The following is a 16,530-nucleotide window of genomic DNA, read 5'->3' as shown; positions in this document are numbered from 1 at the left end:
GACCTCACTTTGGTTTGATTCGTATTTGACGTTAAACGGAGTAAATCTTCGTTCGGCGGCCGTTTGAACGCGTAGTCGTTTAAAGGCCAACAGGATGCTGTTTGGACACATAAATGTCCTCTGGACTCATGTCCTGCTGAGGACATTCATATTTAATATTGATATAAAGCTCACAGCAAAAACACCACAGGAGCTTTGTTTATGGGCCTGAGAGTTACTGTGATGATTGTGGGTTAGATTATGGTGACACACGTGTGGGGACGGACTTTATTCACTGATATTTATTATTGATTTGGTTTACTGTCTTTTATTTTAAGCTGGTATTTGAGCTTTTTGGATGTTTTTTAAATTTAATTTATTGCGGATTTGTTTTATTTTATTATTTTGGATATATTCATGTTACATTTCCTTCAAAATTTTATTCATTTTTTTACCTATTGGAATCATTGATTGGTGTCCTAAAATGTGGTGATGTTTATATGAAAATTTAATGAAATACTAGTTTTAAAAATGTAGCACGATACACAAAATGTGTTCTGATGTGAGTGCACGTCTGCGGTGTGTGAGATTAGATACGTTCGGCCGCAGAATGTTTTTAAGATAAATGATTGATTGTAAGACAGATAGAAACTCTGTGTTTCTTCTAGAAAACCTGCCAGCAAGCAGGTTATGGTCACAGTCAGTCACTGACTGTGTCAGTTACCATGGTGACTGACTCATGGTGAACGACTCAGAGTTTGACTTAACTCTCTCTGGAACAGATGACAGTTTTCCTCCTCTCAGGGTTAACATGCTCAGAGTTTTCACTTCACCTGCTCTCAGGAAACCCCCCACCTGAAACCCCCCACCTGAAACCCCCCAGGTGTCTCTGAACATGACGTCAGAAAAAACACAAGCAATATCTCTTAAACGGCACTACTCTGAGTGAAGTAGCGAGAGGAGGAAACAAGCCAATCAGAAGCTGAGGAGGGCGGGACTTATAGCTATTCTCCCGCCAGGCTAGGCTCAAAGACCGACGTGATGACGTAGTTAGTGTACGAGAGCAGCAGTTAGCGCGAGGCGGAAGATGCAGTCAGAGGTGAGTACTGTCACGCGCTGTCAGAGAACTGGCGAGCTCGTGCCGCTTTTTGTCTCCCGGTGAGGGTTGCGTTAACCGGACACCTCCACGAGACAGCCGGCACGGTGCTCCGCACTTCCTGGAGGACGGTACCGGCAGTTTACCGGTTCCACCGGGGCTGGTTTGAGCGGGAACAGGAGAGCTAGTTAGCTGTTGGCGTCCTTTCTGTTTGGTTTACGGAGCTAATAAAGTTAACGGGACTAACAGCTGACTGAGCTAACAGGGCTAAGCGCTGACCGAGCTAACAGCGCTAATAAAGCTAACAGGGCTAACAGCTGACCGAGCTAACAGCGCTAATAAAGCTAACAGGGCTAACAGCTGACCGAGCTAACAGCGCTAATAAAGCTAACAAGACTAACAGCTGACTGAGCTAACAGCGCTAATAAAGCTAACAGGGCTAACAGCGCTAATAAAGCTAACAGGACTAACAGCTGACTGAGCTAACAGCGCTAATACAGCTAACAGGGCTAACAGCGCTAATAAAGCTAACAGGGCTAACAGCTGACTGAGCTAACAGCTAAACAAACTTAAGGCCAGTATAATGTTATAACACCTGAACTTCACAGTACATACTACCTGTACTACAGTCACATGGAGTACTGCAGGTACAGTTTGTGTACTTGAACTGAGAATAGTTCGGAGTTTAACCCTTTGAAAACTGATTTCTGATGAATGTGCAAAGACTGAATGATCCAAAAATTATAAAGAAATTGGTAAACAATGCGTGAAAATTATCTGAAAATTAGGAAAAACAAAAAAGAAAATCAATACAAGGTAAAAAGAAACATGGCAAACAAGACTGACAAAACGTACTTAAATAAATAATTCAGTAACAAAATACTCAAGAAATGAAACACACACACACACACACACAAAGACAGTTAAACAGACAAGAAATGGCCTATGAAAAAATGCTTAAAAATATCATTTTGTAACCATTTAAATAGAGCAAGTAATGATATAATAATAATAATATAGTTTTCCCTAACTGGTTTTCTTTCCCTAAACATTATTTATTTTGGGTGTTATTCCTGTTTAATATTGAATCTTTTTCCTTTTCGGCTGTGAGGGTCAGAGGTTGGAGGTCACATGCTGTAAAGACCTCTGAGGCAAACTGCGATTTATGTCATCAGCTTTTATAAATGATATTGAGGACTGACACGTACATTTCTGCGGTGTGTCGTTGAGACGGACGGACACTCAGAGGCAGAGCAGGATTCCTGATTTAAAGTGAGACATTTGTCAGAGTTTCAGAGCGTCAGACCAGCAGCAGCTCTGAGTGTTAATACGCAGACTTTATTAGTATCGTGGTTTTCATCCTGCGAGTCTGTAAGACGATTTCACTCACACAGATTTCACTTCTGCATTTAAACGCAAAGCAATCAAACAGATCTGATATCTGAACACTCAGCAGAAATAAATTCTTATTTTTCACTTGTTAATAAATCACATTATTGTGACAATAAATAAACATGAATAATAAAACCATAATTTCAACACATGAAAGCTGATCAATTATTTGAAATAACTATTATGTGAATAGTTATGACAGAAACTGACCCTGGATCTGCTGTTGATGATCAAATCATACAGATTAATGAACTGATTGATGGTTTAAGAGATTTATCAATAAACAGCATCATGGGTAAATAATGGAGTGACATTAATATTATTGTAAATGAATTGATGTTTAGCAGATTGATATGGATGAATAACATCAATTGTGATTACTAAATTGTGAAACAAACATACAAAAACAAATATTTGATTCCCCAAATTAAAAACTCAATATCTAGCAAAAGAACAAACATCCCAAAAGTGTAAAACTTGAAGAGAGTCGTGTGTGTCGTTTATGACGTTAAATTCTTGTGACCCTGAGCGCCCTACTATTAACCCTTTGGGGACTGTTTGTTATTAACCCTTAGGGATTGTTTGTTATTAACCCTTTGGGGACTGTTTGTTATTAACCCTTAGGGATTGTTTGTTATTAACCCTTTGGGGACTGCTTGTTATAAACCCTTTGGGGGCTGTCTGTTATTAACACTTAGGGACTGTTTATTATTAACCTTTAGGGACTGTTTGTTATTTACCCTTTAGTGAATGTTTGTCTCATTTTAGTCTCTTTTCTTCTTCCTGTTGTGATAATTGTGTGTGTGTTGATGCATGTGTCCTAAATGTAGTCCAGATTGTGTATTTGAGTGTAATCAGTGAATTTGCAGCTCAGCTCCTACAATAAGTCTAAAATACACTGTGGAAACTAAATAGTTAACTTCAGACTGTTCAGGTGAAAAAATGCTCCATTGAAACCCATTCAAACTGACATTTTTGATCCCACAGCCATCAAATTTGACATTTTGACTATTTTCCACCTGATGACGTCATTTTGACCATATTTGGCAGATGGAGGAAATACATGCTATTTCCACTAGGTGACCTGTCACAGTCAATGTAGCTGCTGATCACTGACATATCCCAGACTGTCAGCAGCTACGCTCACACACTGAGGACGGAGGAGACTCAACATCATTCAGTTTTTCATCTAAAAACATAGTGGCATCATGACAAAAACCTGACATTTAAAGAGTTAAAATTCTGAAAATTAATGAATATTTCATATTTATGATGAGGACTGATGATGGTTAAAAATAAACTCAATGAAAGAACAAATCACATTACTGTATAATATTTTTTAAAGCTTGATTTTGAATGCTCTTTTTTTCGTCAGAGTGATACCAGTGTGTGTAGTATTAAAGCAGGCCCCAAAGGGTTAAATTCAAACAAAAACATAATTAGTACATTTGTACAATTTGAATTTTAAATTTATAATGAAATAAAAAAAACAAAGTGATTAAGCGCTCTGATGACAGCTCTGAGTCATCTTCAGATTGTTTTATCGAGCCTTTAGATACCACATGATGAAGATGGTGGTGATGATGGTGATGATGATGATGAAGATCACCACCATGATGATGGTGATGGTGATGGTGATGATGATGATGATGATGATGATCACCACCATGATGATGATGGTGAAGTAGTAGTGATGGTGATGATGATGATGAAGGTGATGATGATGGTGAAGGTAGTGATGGTGATGATGATGATGAAGGTGATGATGATGGTGAAGGTAGTGATGGTGATGATGGTGATGATGATGATGAAGGTGATGATGATGGTGAAGGTAGTGATGGTGATGAAGGTGATGATGATGGTGATGATGATGAAGGTGTGTCCTGTATGTGTGACCTGTGTCACAGAGTGAGTGGTGGTAGTAATGGCGGTGCAGAGCTCCTCGTGTAGTTTCGTGGCGCGTCCTCAGGGATTAGCTGCAGTAGATAATTGCACTGTGACCGATGATGATTAACTCTATGTGAGCTGTGAACGACCACCGCTTCAGTTAACCCTCGCTGCTCTGTAATCCTCTAATATCACATCAAAGATATCATCAGCTCATGCCTCACTGTCACACAAGCAGGGCTCCATTCAGCTGAGTTCCTCTGCTTCTGTTGCCCATAAACACACAGCCGTTATTATTTATCTACAGTGGGACTGAAACAGTGACTCAGCTGATCCATCGCTGCTCTGAAAATATGAGGTTTAAAGGTGTAAACCTCCGAGTGACTGCAGAGACCAAAGAAAAGCTCAGTTCACTGTTCAGGCTTCAATAAAGATCCAGAGGAGGGCTGGGCACATGACTAATAGATTAGTCCATATCAATAATAATAGCACCCTTTTTCTCACTCCTGTGTAGGAAGAGAGAAGAAAGCTGACGGTGAACTTTGGAGTAAAGTATTATTTGCTGTTAGATCAGAACATTTTACCAATCTGAGGTCCATTCAAAACCGTCATCTCAAAATCCTGTCAGTAAATTAGAGGATGTTAGCTGTGCTCAGGGGCAGGTCAAACTCTGCAGATGGTTAAAATCATTTTTTGGGGTCTGAGGAACAGTGGAAACGGTGAAATTCACAGCTGTGGTCAGGACGACCTTTCCGAGTTTGACATTTCTGTTGTTTTGATCATAACAAAAACAGACGCGCTCTGAGGACGTCAAGACGTCACGCTCACAATCTGAGCGGGCGCACTGGCAGCCTTTTCGTCTTCTGCCGATACTAATGGTCCCTCTGGTTGATGGTGGAAGGAAACAGGTGTGTGAGGTGTGTGATGTGTGTGTGTGAGGTGTGTGGTGTGTGTGTGTGATGTGTGTGAGGAGTGCAGTGTGTGTGTGTGTGAGGTGTGTAATGTGTGTGTGTGAGGTGTGTAATGTGTGTGTTAGGTGTGTGCGTGAGGTGTGTGCGTGAGGAGTGTGCGTGAGGTGTGCGTGAGGTGTGTAATGTGTGTGTGTGAGGTGTGTAATGTGTGTGTGTGTAATGTGTGTGTGAGGAGTGTGTGAGGTGTGTAATGTGTGTGTGAGGTGTGTGTGAGGTGTGTGTGTGTGTGTGTGTGTGTGTGTGTGAGGTGTATGTGTGAGGTGTATGTGTGAGGTGTGTGTGTGAGGTGTGTGTGAGGTGTGTGTGTAATGTGTGTGTGAGGGTGTGTGAGGTGTGTGTGAGGTGTGTGTGAGGTGTGTGTGAGGTGGTGTGTGAGGTGTGTGTGAGGTGTGTGTGAGGAGTGTGTGAGGTGTGTGTGAGGTGTGTGTGAGGTGTGTGTGAGGTGTGTGTGAGGAGTGTGTGAGGAGTGTGTGAGGTGTGTGTGAGGAGTGTGTGAGGTGTAGTGCTGCGCCCTCTGTGGGCTCATGGGAGCTGTAATTTCAGAGGACATTGATAAAGTCTCCGTTGAGGACGGCGTCTCTGTCCAGTCTCTGTGACGGTAGAAGGACCTCAGAGTGAGCCTGTGCTGAAGCATGTGCGCTTATTGATTGGTGATCGGCGATCGGTGCGTTTAGGGCGATGATGTCATCAGGACATCGTGCAGGATGAGGCAGTGAATTCCTGCGCGGCCCACGCCGTCACATCACGATGAAGAAGCAGAAAAACATTTCCAGAGTTGAGTTTCCAGGCTGTGACTCAGCTGGTGTTAACCCTTCGCTGCCGGTGGCTCAGGGGGAGCCCCCGACATTAACCCTTTGTGTTTCATGTGTGTCGGCAGCCTCGACGGTGGCCGCAGTGGGCGAGGAGACAAAGGTGTCTAGGTGAGATGAGTCTGCGAGGCTGGAATCCCCCGCCGTGGTTTACAGGGACTCTAAGGTGGAATGATCGATTTCACATTTACTAAGGCACTTCCTGCCAGCTCGAGGACAGATTCCACTCGAGACTTTACTGGTTTCTGTCGATTGGTTTCTCCGCTCCACCACTGTCAGCGCTCCGACCCTCTGCGCTCCGTTTTCGATTTTACTTGTGTTTATTTTCCTCTCTGTCAGGTTTCACTTTGTTGACATTTAGCATTTTATTCTCGGACTTTGATTCTCATCATTTTCTAGCTTTGTCTTTGAATTCGTCTCATTTTTCCCCTGACGTCTTTATTTGTAATTTGTCAGATTTGTATAAACTGTTGTGGCTTTCGTGCTTCCTGTTTTTGTAGCTGCCATATTCAGGTTTTATTTGAAAGATGTTGATTTGACTTTCCTGTAGTATTAATTTATTTGTCCCTGTAAAATAGAAAAAAAACCCTAAAACCTCAGTCTCCTTTCAGGTGTACTGAAATATTTCCCTTTGGTTCCCAACCTCTGGCTTAGGGCCCTGAGTGGCTCCTCAGATCAGTCTGATGGTGATTAAAGAGTTAAATGAATGTAGATCATTGTTGTTCATGTAAGATGCTGATGGATGAGTGGGGAGGTCGACTCATGTCCTCACGTCTTCGCTTTAAGGTCAGACGGCAGCGAGAGAATCAAGCCATCGCACACGTTCACATTTTCATATTCACATTATTTTGGCAGCATTCAGGAAATAGATTGGTCCGCAGGAGCACAATGGCTCACATTATGTTTCTGTTTCCAATCAGATTCTTATTTTTGACACATTTGCAAGCCGACGCTGCGCCGGGCGGCGTGCGGCGGTATCTGTGCTGCGGCAGCTCATTTCCTGGTCCTGATAGCAGAGCGGAGCAGATATTGAGTGATTGAGCGTCTGTGGGCGCCGCTGAGTGCTGCGGCACAAACATTAGCTCCCATTGTGGGCAGCTAAATGGAGGGCGGACTGGAAATCACTGGGAGGGGATTCAGTGGAAGGACAGACAGACGTCCACTTCCTCCTCCTCACATCATAATGGACTGCTGGTGTCTATCAGGACGCGGTGTGCTGCCGCCGCTGCTGCTGCTGCATATTAACACTTCTGTGGTCTGTAGCTGCAGAGTAAACTTTCTGCAACAATAGTTTTCCATTTCCACTCCGCTGCCCGCCTTACATTTAATGCTCCATTTATTTCTTACAAATCTACACACAAAGAAAGAGCTGCACTATTGTCATCAGGGGCCCCCGAGAGGCCCCGCACCTCAGGTTGGGAACCTCTTCTCTGCAAATGTCTCCTGCTGACATCCAATTCAGTGTTTGCTTTAAAAAACAGATAATAATAATAATAATAATAATAATGATGATAATCCATCCATCCATTCATTCATTCCGCTTATTAGGGGTCGGGTCACGGGGGCAGCAGCCTAAGCAGTGAAGCCCAGACTTCCCTCTCCCCAGCCACTTCGTCCAGCTCTTCCTGGGGACCCCGAGGCGTTCCCAGGCCAGCTGTGAGACATAGTCTCTCCAGCATGTCCTGGGTCTTCCCCGGGGCCTCCTACTGGTGGGACGTGCCCTGAACACCTCACCAGGGAGGCGTCCTGGAGGCATCCCAATTAGATGCCCGAGCCGCCTCATCTGGCTCTTCTCAACGCAGAGGAGCAGCGGCTCTCCTCCGAGCTCCTCCCGGATGACCGAGCTTCGCACCCTATCTCTAAGGGAGAGCCCAGGCACCCTATGGAGGAAGCTCATTTCGGCCGCTTGTACCCGCGATCTCGTACTTTCGGTCACTACCCAAAGCTCGTGACCGTAGGTGAGGGTAGGAACGAAGATCGACCGGTAAATCGAGAGCTTTGCCTTTCGGCTCAGCTCCCTCTTTACCACGACAGATCGGTGCAGAGTCCGCATTACTGCAGACGCTGCACCAATCCGCCTGTCGATCTCCCGCTCCATCCTTCCCTCACTTGTGAACAAGACCCCAAGGTACTTAAACTCCTACACTTGGGGCAGGATCTCGTCCCCGACCTTTTCTGGCTGAGAACCATGGCCTTGGATTTGGAGGTGCTGATTCTCATCCTGGCTGCTTCACACTTGGCTGCGAACCGATCCAGTGAGAGCTGAAGGTCACGGCCTGATGAAGCCAACAGGACCACATCGTCTGCAAAGAGCAGAGACCCAATCCTGAGGTCACCAAACCGGACCCCCTCCACACCCTGGCTGCACCTAGAAATTCTGTCCATAAAAGTTATGAACAGAATTGGTGACAAAGGGCAGCCCTGGCAGAGTCCAACCCTCACCGGAAACGAGTTCGACTTACTGCCGGCAATGCGGACCAAGCTCTGGCACCGGTCATACAGGGAACGGACGGCCCGTATCAGGGTGTCCGAAACCCCATTTTCCCAGAGAACCCCCCACAGGACTCCCCGAGGGACATGGTCGAATGCCTTCTCCAAGTCCACAAAACACATGTGGACTGGTTTGGCAAACTCCCATGCACCCTCAAGGATCCTGCCAAGGGTCCAGAGCTGGTCCACAGTTCCACGACCAGGACGAAAACCACATTGCTCCTCCTGAATCCGGGGTTTGACTGTCCGGCGGACCCTCCTCTCTAGTACCCCTGAATAGAACTTAATAATGATAATAATAATTTTATGTTAAAAAGTGTTGCAGAAAGTAAGATAAGATTAAACAAGAGATCAGATGCAAGGGCAGTATAGATGATGATGAGAAATACAGATCAGAAAATACGAATAAAAATAAATACAGTAAAAAGGATAAATAATCATGATGATAATGATAATAATAATAATGATAATAATGATAATAATGATGATGATGATTAGCAGGAGTGAGACAGTATGAAAAGAAAAAATAAAATGTTAAAAAAAAGCAACCTGAAATGATTCTTCACAAGCTGCATTATTCTCTCCACTATGAGTCAAACAAATATCTGCAGCTTCAGTTTTATTTCTACAGCGGCCCAGTATTTGCCTCCATCCCTCTGTCCTTAAAATCTCACAGCAGATAAGGAAGCAGTAAATCAATGATTACATCAAATAACTTGTTAAAAATGTCTAAACCTGGATCTGAAGGTTGCTGTTGGAAAGGAGGTGAACAGAGTGTGGATGTGTCTCTGGATTTGATTCTGTTGTGGCGTCGTGAGACTGTGACTGAGTCTTTCTGCTGTTGTGACTGTTCATTTTGTTCCAGTACTTTTAAAATTATCTCCCTCAGATTTTTATTGTAATTATTTTTATTCTATATTTCTGTTAAGTGTTGCAGTACGCTGCCTGATTTCTATCTTGAGTCTTTGACAGATTAATATTGGATGTTTTTGACATTATTTTAAGGTATAGTTTAATATTTGGTGCCTGTTTTATTGATGTTGTTTTCATTAAAGATCTTTTTAAAGCCTTCAATTTTTTAGTTAAATGTAATTAGATTTTTATAGAATTAAGAAGACTAATTTAAAGGAGCATCATGACATGTTAAAAGCAGAGGATAGCACTTTGAAACACTAAAATCAGTTATTTCCTGGATAGAAGCAACAAACCAAACAGAAATTGAAACGACTGTAAACAGATAAATGGAGTGAATGATGTCGGTATGATCTTCCTGTTTTCACCACACTGCTGAGTGTGTCATTATGGGCAATATTGTCCTGTCTCTCACCCCCTTTTTCCTTTACTGTGCTGCTGTATTAACTTTATTAGTTATATTTTTATGTGAATCATTACCTGCACATACAAAAAACACAAATTGACAGTACAAAAACACCCATTCACATTACCAACAACCCAAAAATTAACAGACTTTAAAAAAAATATTTTTGGAAAAACAAGGGATAAATAAATAAATAAAAGAGGTTCAAAACGTACTCATCCCCGTCTCAATGATGGTTCAGATAACCCCCATCAGCTCCCTCTTAAGATTTATAAATGGCCTATAATAATATTTATAATAGGTATAATAATAAATATGTATATTGGGTGTCCTCTGTTCAGTTTGTCTTTGCCACACTGTCTGGTGGCGCTCTGCTTATTTCTCTCTGCATCTTTTTTTTTTTTTTTTTTAAAGATATTTTTTTGGGGGTTTTTGCCTTTAATGGATAGGACAGCACAAGTGTGAAAGGGGGAGAGAGAGAGAGGGGGTGACATGCAGCAAAGAACGGAGGCTGGAATCGAACCCGCGGCTGCTGCGGCGAGGGCACAGCCTCCATACATGGGGTGCTTGCTCTACCAGACACCCCCTCTCTGCATCTTTAACCAAGTGTAGTTTATTCTGAGGATTAATGGAATCTAAAAACAAGAGCAGAGAGCCCCTCACATCATCTCTCATTCATGAGCTGGCTGACTGTTAAAATGGTCGTACATTTTTATATCATACTGAATTTGAACTCTCAGTAATTTCTCTGCCTTCAGTTCAGATGTGTCGGTGCGACCTGAGTTTTTACTTTTTCTTGTTCAGTCATCCTGACTTTAACTTTGTCCATGTTCTGTTGTTGGCTCACAGAAACAGATGCACCTACTTTAATTATTTTCCTCTGTTAAATACTGTTTTCTGCTGTGGACAGAGATTACATTTATTATCCATGAATCTGCCAAAAATAAAGTTTAAACAAGATGGAAAAACAAAGCAAATATTCACATCCAAGAAATATGAATCTGCCAGTTTTAGGCATTTTTCCTAAAAAGAAAAAACCTTGAAAATAAAAAAACTATTGTTTTATGATAGTGTATTATTGTCCTGTTTTCAGCCACATTGTTTAAACAAGAGGAACACGTCCATACAATATATCAATGAATCTATTATCAGGATTTCCGCAGTCATAGAATAGCTCCAATGCACTCATGGAATTTCACGTTTCAGGCCTGGAAAGTCATGGAATTTTGTTGAGTGTAATGAAATAGTTACAGTAATAAAATGTAGATGCCCCTCCACATAATAAAACATGAAAACAACTCAATTTTACGAAGCCAACAATGTAATGTAGTTCTGATGTGTATTTATGTGCCAAGTTTTATTTACCATCACATAGTTTTCTTAATTTTATCCCAACATTCATCTCTCCCCCTTCATGTCTGTCAGCCAGCTCAAATTATCTTTAGATAGAGTTTAAATCTGAAATGTTTAAGAAAAAAATGCAGGCAAAGGGAAAAGGAAAAACCAGAAATAAGGGCCCTTAAAGTCATGGAAAATGTTTGATATTTATTCCATGAAAATGTGTGGGAATTGTATATTATATGTGGCAACGCCTCAAATTTATATTAATCAATTTTCCATGCAAAGATCAGTAAACAGTGAAAATGAACATATGATTTTACTGTATATAAATTTAACATATACGTATATATACGATATATCTCACAGTTACAGTCTGCTTACAAAGAGAGAAATTTGAAGGATGTGGATAAAAATCTAATTTAAAGCACCACAGCTGATCAATATGATCATAACCTGTCTTTCCTCAGGCTCCCAGTGTCCTGCTGCTGGAGGCCTTCTACGGCGGCTCCCACAAACAGCTGATCGACCTGCTGCAGCAAAACATCGACCGCTGCGCCGTCTTCAAGCTGCCCGCTAAGAAATGGCACTGGAGGGCGAGAACGGCGGCGCTGCACTTCAGCCAAACTATCCCCACCTGTACTTCATACAGGTGAGACTCACACAGGTAACATCACACAGGAACATGTAAAGTGAATAAAAGAGACACTCACACATGTTCACACTCTTTAACAGGTTAACATGCATAATGTTAGTTTATGTTAACATTCATAAACGTAATGTTCGGAAAAGTTAACATTTTTACACATAACATTCGTACAGGTTAACATTTATACATGTAATGTTTGGATACGTTAACATTTGTGCGCAACATTCTTACAGGTTAACAGTCATACACCTGATCTTTGTAAAGGTTGACACGTATACACAATGTTTGTAAATGTTAACATTCATATATGTTACATTTGTAAATGTTAGTGTTCATATACAAAATGTTTGTAGAGGTTAACATTCATACTCATGTTTAATTGTTAACAGTGATACACATAATGTTTAGAAATGCTTACATTCATATATGCATCATTAGTACATCTTAACATTCATAATGTAATATTCATAAATGTTAACATTTCTATATGAATGTTTCTAAATGTTAACATTCATACAGGTAACATTTGTAAATTCTGACATTTTTACACAAAATGTTTGAAAATATTAACATTCATATGTGAACTGTTTATAAATGTCCTCATCCATACACAAGTTTGTAAATGTAAACACATAATAGTCGTAAATGTTATCATTCATACGTGTAACACTTGTGACATGACGCCCGGACTGGTAATGCTGGCACATTTCTGCAGGTTACCAGTGGTACAGGTGACGCTCACACTGACCATCTTATTGATTTCTGGATGTGCTGACAGCGACTCTCAGGTTTAAAAGGATAACTTCATATTTTAGTCAGATTGGAGCTCAAACAGTGAAGTGCTGAGGAGGAGGAGGAGGAGGAAGATTTGACTGAAGCTGATGAGTCAAATCTGATGGTATCAGAGATTAAAGGTCAAACAGACCTGATGCTTCACCTCCGATCTATGTGTGATTGTTCATCCCCAACAGTGTGACTGATTCTCAGAGTGAGATTTCAAAGGGCATCAAGCACAAACATCATTCACTGTTTCACTTAGTCGCCTGTTTATTTCCTCCCGAATGGCTCCACTTCAAATATTCACATCGATGTCGTCACACCCTCAAGCTGTCTCCTGTTTAAAAGTTTGGGAGTTTGCTCTGCGTGTGGTCAGAATTCAAATTTCTTCAGCAGCAGAACGATCCTCTTTTTCAGAGCCAGAGATCTGACGAACCAAGCTGAGACAGTGAGTCATGTTTTAATCAAAGCTTCCCCAGTGTCACACCATCAGACCCTGAGCAGGAACAGGTCCCTGATGGACTGAGAAGGACCAGTTTCTGAGCTGAGGGATCAGTTGTGAAACACATCAGAGTTCAGTAGAAACACATCAGAGTTCAGTAGAAACGGTGTGAGTGTGAGTTAGCGCAGGTTAAACCAGATGAGTCCTCTGTGTGGATTTACTCTCTGAGTCCAGCAGGAAGTCCTCAGACTGTTCTTGGCAGTGCAGAGAGTAAAAATAGAGGAGACTCATCTGGTTTAAATCAGACTGATTCTGCTCCTCCTCAGACCTGAAGACAGATCCAGCAGGGCCAGGAAGTCAGCCCAATCCTGGTCTGAGGGGCTCGCCGTCATCAGCCACGACCACAAAGAGACCACATCAAATTGATTTAAGGGGGATGGGAGGGCCAGGGGGACTGGGGGGACGGGGTCAGTCAGGGAGAGCTTTTAAAGACTTTAGAGATGATGTAGTTAATGGTACAAGATCAGAGGACTGCAGGATCACCCACTAGGGAAGACCTGGTCCTGTGCGTGTGTGTGTGCGTGAGAGGGATTTCATGGATCATGGCTGTGCCTGGATCGTGGTCTTGGTTGTGCTGTTGCTGTGGTCCTGTCTGAGGCTGCACCTGTGTCGTGGGCCTTGGTTACATTGATGCTGTGATGCCAACTTCTACTGTCATTACTATGATTTAAATCCCGTCATAAATTACATTTATTTATTAATTTTGTCTATCACTATTGTTATATGATATGTTTTTGTTACTGTTATCGCTTTGCATCTCTCCTCCTCTCTCTTTCTCTTTCCTTTATGTCATTACTGTAATTCAATTGTTTTTTACGACGTCCGTCCTGGATGAGGGATCTCTCCTCAGTTGCTCTTCCTGAGGTTTCTACCATTTTTTCCCCTGTTTTTGTGGACCTCCACGCTGACTCCATCTGTGGTTCTCAGCAGGTTTCTGGTTTCTTTACAGTTAATTTTCTTTCTGTAAAGTCATATTTGTTTGTTTTGTCCTCAGAGTCCTGTTCAGCAGCTCAGTCCTGAACCTGTGTGAGCTGGTGGCTCTCAGACCAGATCTGGCCCACCTCAAGAAGGTACTGTACTTCCACGAGAACCAGCTGGTTTATCCGGTCCGCAAAGACCAGGAGAGAGACTTCCAGTATGGATACAACCAGATCCTCTCATGGTAAACATGATCCACCACATCCTCTGATAGTAAACATGATCCAGCAGATCCTCTGATGGTAAACATGATCCAGCAGATCCTCTGATGGTAAACATGATCCAGCAGATCCTCTGGATCTTTGGTTAACGAGCTGCGGTGCCTTGTTTGGTTAACGTGCTGCTGTGATGTGTTTGGTTAATGAGCTGTTGTGACATGGTGCGTTGTCTAACTGGAGAGTGTCTGGTCATCATTAATCAGACGTCTGGCAGCACGGAGCACAAGAGTGATGGTTGTTGATCTTAAGGGCAGCTTGTCAATAAGTCTGAGTCCTCTAACTTTGTTACAGCAGCATCTAATAACAGCTGATCATTAAGAGACTCTGATTGGATCGAAGCCACATGACTTCATTTCAGTTAGAGGGAGACGCAAATCAGCCTCCTCTGCAGATCTCTGCTTTACTGTCCATATCAAATTACATTAAAGAAACTGTGTGTTTATGCCAGATCTGTTCATTACAGCTGTAGTAAAACAAAATCATACTGGCTGATTTATTAGCTAATCAGTAAATATTTAAAAAAAAAAAATAATAATAATAAAGTGTAAGCTCCCGTAGAAAAATTGTCTGTTAAAGAGAAGTTTAACACTGTTGTATCAGATTCCATCATAATTCTTTAATAAAACAGATCTGACTGAAACATTAAACTTATTGGTAGAATATTAGAAATCTACTCATTGAGGCTGGTGTACTATAAATAGTAGTAGTAGTAGTAGTAGTAGTAGTAGTAGTAGTAGTAGTAGTAGTAGTAGTAGTAGTAGTAGTTTTATTCACTTATCATTGGGGCTGGCTGTAGGCGTGGGCAGAGGGGGGCTCAGTCCAGCCTACAGCCAAATTTCAGGCTTGCCCACCCAATCAAAAGTTAAGGGAAAACATTTATCCAATTGAAAAATAGAACAGACTACACAGTATCGTTTCTTATTGATGACTGGGTGGGCAGCCTACAGCTCAACCAACCAAGACGTTAGCATCGCACTGGTTCCCTCGTCAAAAACCTTATGGGATATTTGAATGTGATTTTTGGTTATCGCCAAAAATAAGCTCTGTGGCGAACACAAGTTTTGTTCAGCGTAATAATCTTCACAGATGAACTCCACTTTTGTGTGTTTTCAAGCGTAAATAAAATCGCCAGAAGCAAAAAATTATTGTTAGGCTATACGGGAACTACATTGCATTCGCACGTATTAAACGTCACCACTACACTTTAAAAACACTCTAAAACATGATCGAAAAATATTTTAAAAAGATAAATGTACAAGTTCGAGTCCAAGTCTGTAAAGTTGCGAAGCGGACAAGTGGGTTTAATGAGTTTCTGTGTCCGGTGTGAGGACGTCTAACATCTCCGACAAACACAGTAGTCCCATTAAGCCACTTGGTAGAAATCGCCTTTTTTTAAGACGAGTACAACCTTCAAAGTTCAAAAATCGTGTTTAAGCAGACGTGATTTATGTTGCAGAACAAAACATCTCAATATCTTTAGCCTGTGTTAACCACGGACCTTATTTAGGGCATTTTACCGAAAACCCATTCAAAAATCCTATAGACTTTTGGACGAGGGAACCGGGAGTGCTAAGAGGCGGACGGACTTCCGCGTTTTAGGACTCATTACGTCACCAGTCTGTTAAGTTGTCATCATCATTTGTTTTGTGTTCTCTAAGCTTCACTCAAACAGTTAGCTCACTTAGCTCACATAGCCACTCTGTCTGTTTACTGTCCACGGTCTTTGAGCTGCGGGGAAATATACGACCCTCCTCGGTCGGGGTCTCTGTTCAGCAGCGCCGCTCTTCCACTCTCCATCAGTATTCTACGGCTTGTTGTTGCGTTCACGGGCGAGACGAACACACGCACATTGACACTAGACATCCACTGAACGAAGGAAACAGCAAGCAAGACAAAAATGATTGTCTCTTATATGATGTAATTAAAAAGATCAAACCGTACATTCATCGTGGCTCGCTCCCTCTCTCTGGCTGTACGGGTAACCCGGGCGTGGCGGGAGGATGACCGAGCACTGGTCTGCGTGTCTCTGGGGCTCCTGCAGAGCAGCCGGCCCGGTGCAGCAGCGGCCCGCATCACGTTACCTGCACACACACTGAGCAAGGCAGAGCCAGTAAAACACACACTTA

The 16,530-nt window shown here is 42.2% G+C and overlaps 1 protein-coding gene across 1 annotated transcript; it reads left to right on the top strand.

Annotated features, from left to right (window-relative positions):
* Positions 1-1,016: 1,016 nt before the first annotated feature.
* LOC121949468 (glycosyltransferase-like domain-containing protein 1) lies at positions 1,017-14,404 on the top strand. The gene is made up of 3 exons (XM_042495161.1): positions 1,017-1,078; positions 11,751-11,932; positions 14,203-14,404. The coding sequence occupies exons 1-3, from the start codon at positions 1,067-1,069 to the stop codon at positions 14,372-14,374; spliced, it is 366 nt and encodes a 121-aa protein (XP_042351095.1). The 5' UTR covers positions 1,017-1,066; the 3' UTR covers positions 14,375-14,404.
* Positions 14,405-16,530: the final 2,126 nt, after the last annotated feature.

Source organism: Plectropomus leopardus, chromosome 10, assembly GCF_008729295.1.
Source record: "Plectropomus leopardus isolate mb chromosome 10, YSFRI_Pleo_2.0, whole genome shotgun sequence".
In the NCBI taxonomy this organism is placed as follows: Eukaryota; Metazoa; Chordata; class Actinopteri; order Perciformes; family Serranidae; genus Plectropomus; species Plectropomus leopardus.
This window is presented reverse-complemented; position numbering and strand designations above follow the sequence as displayed.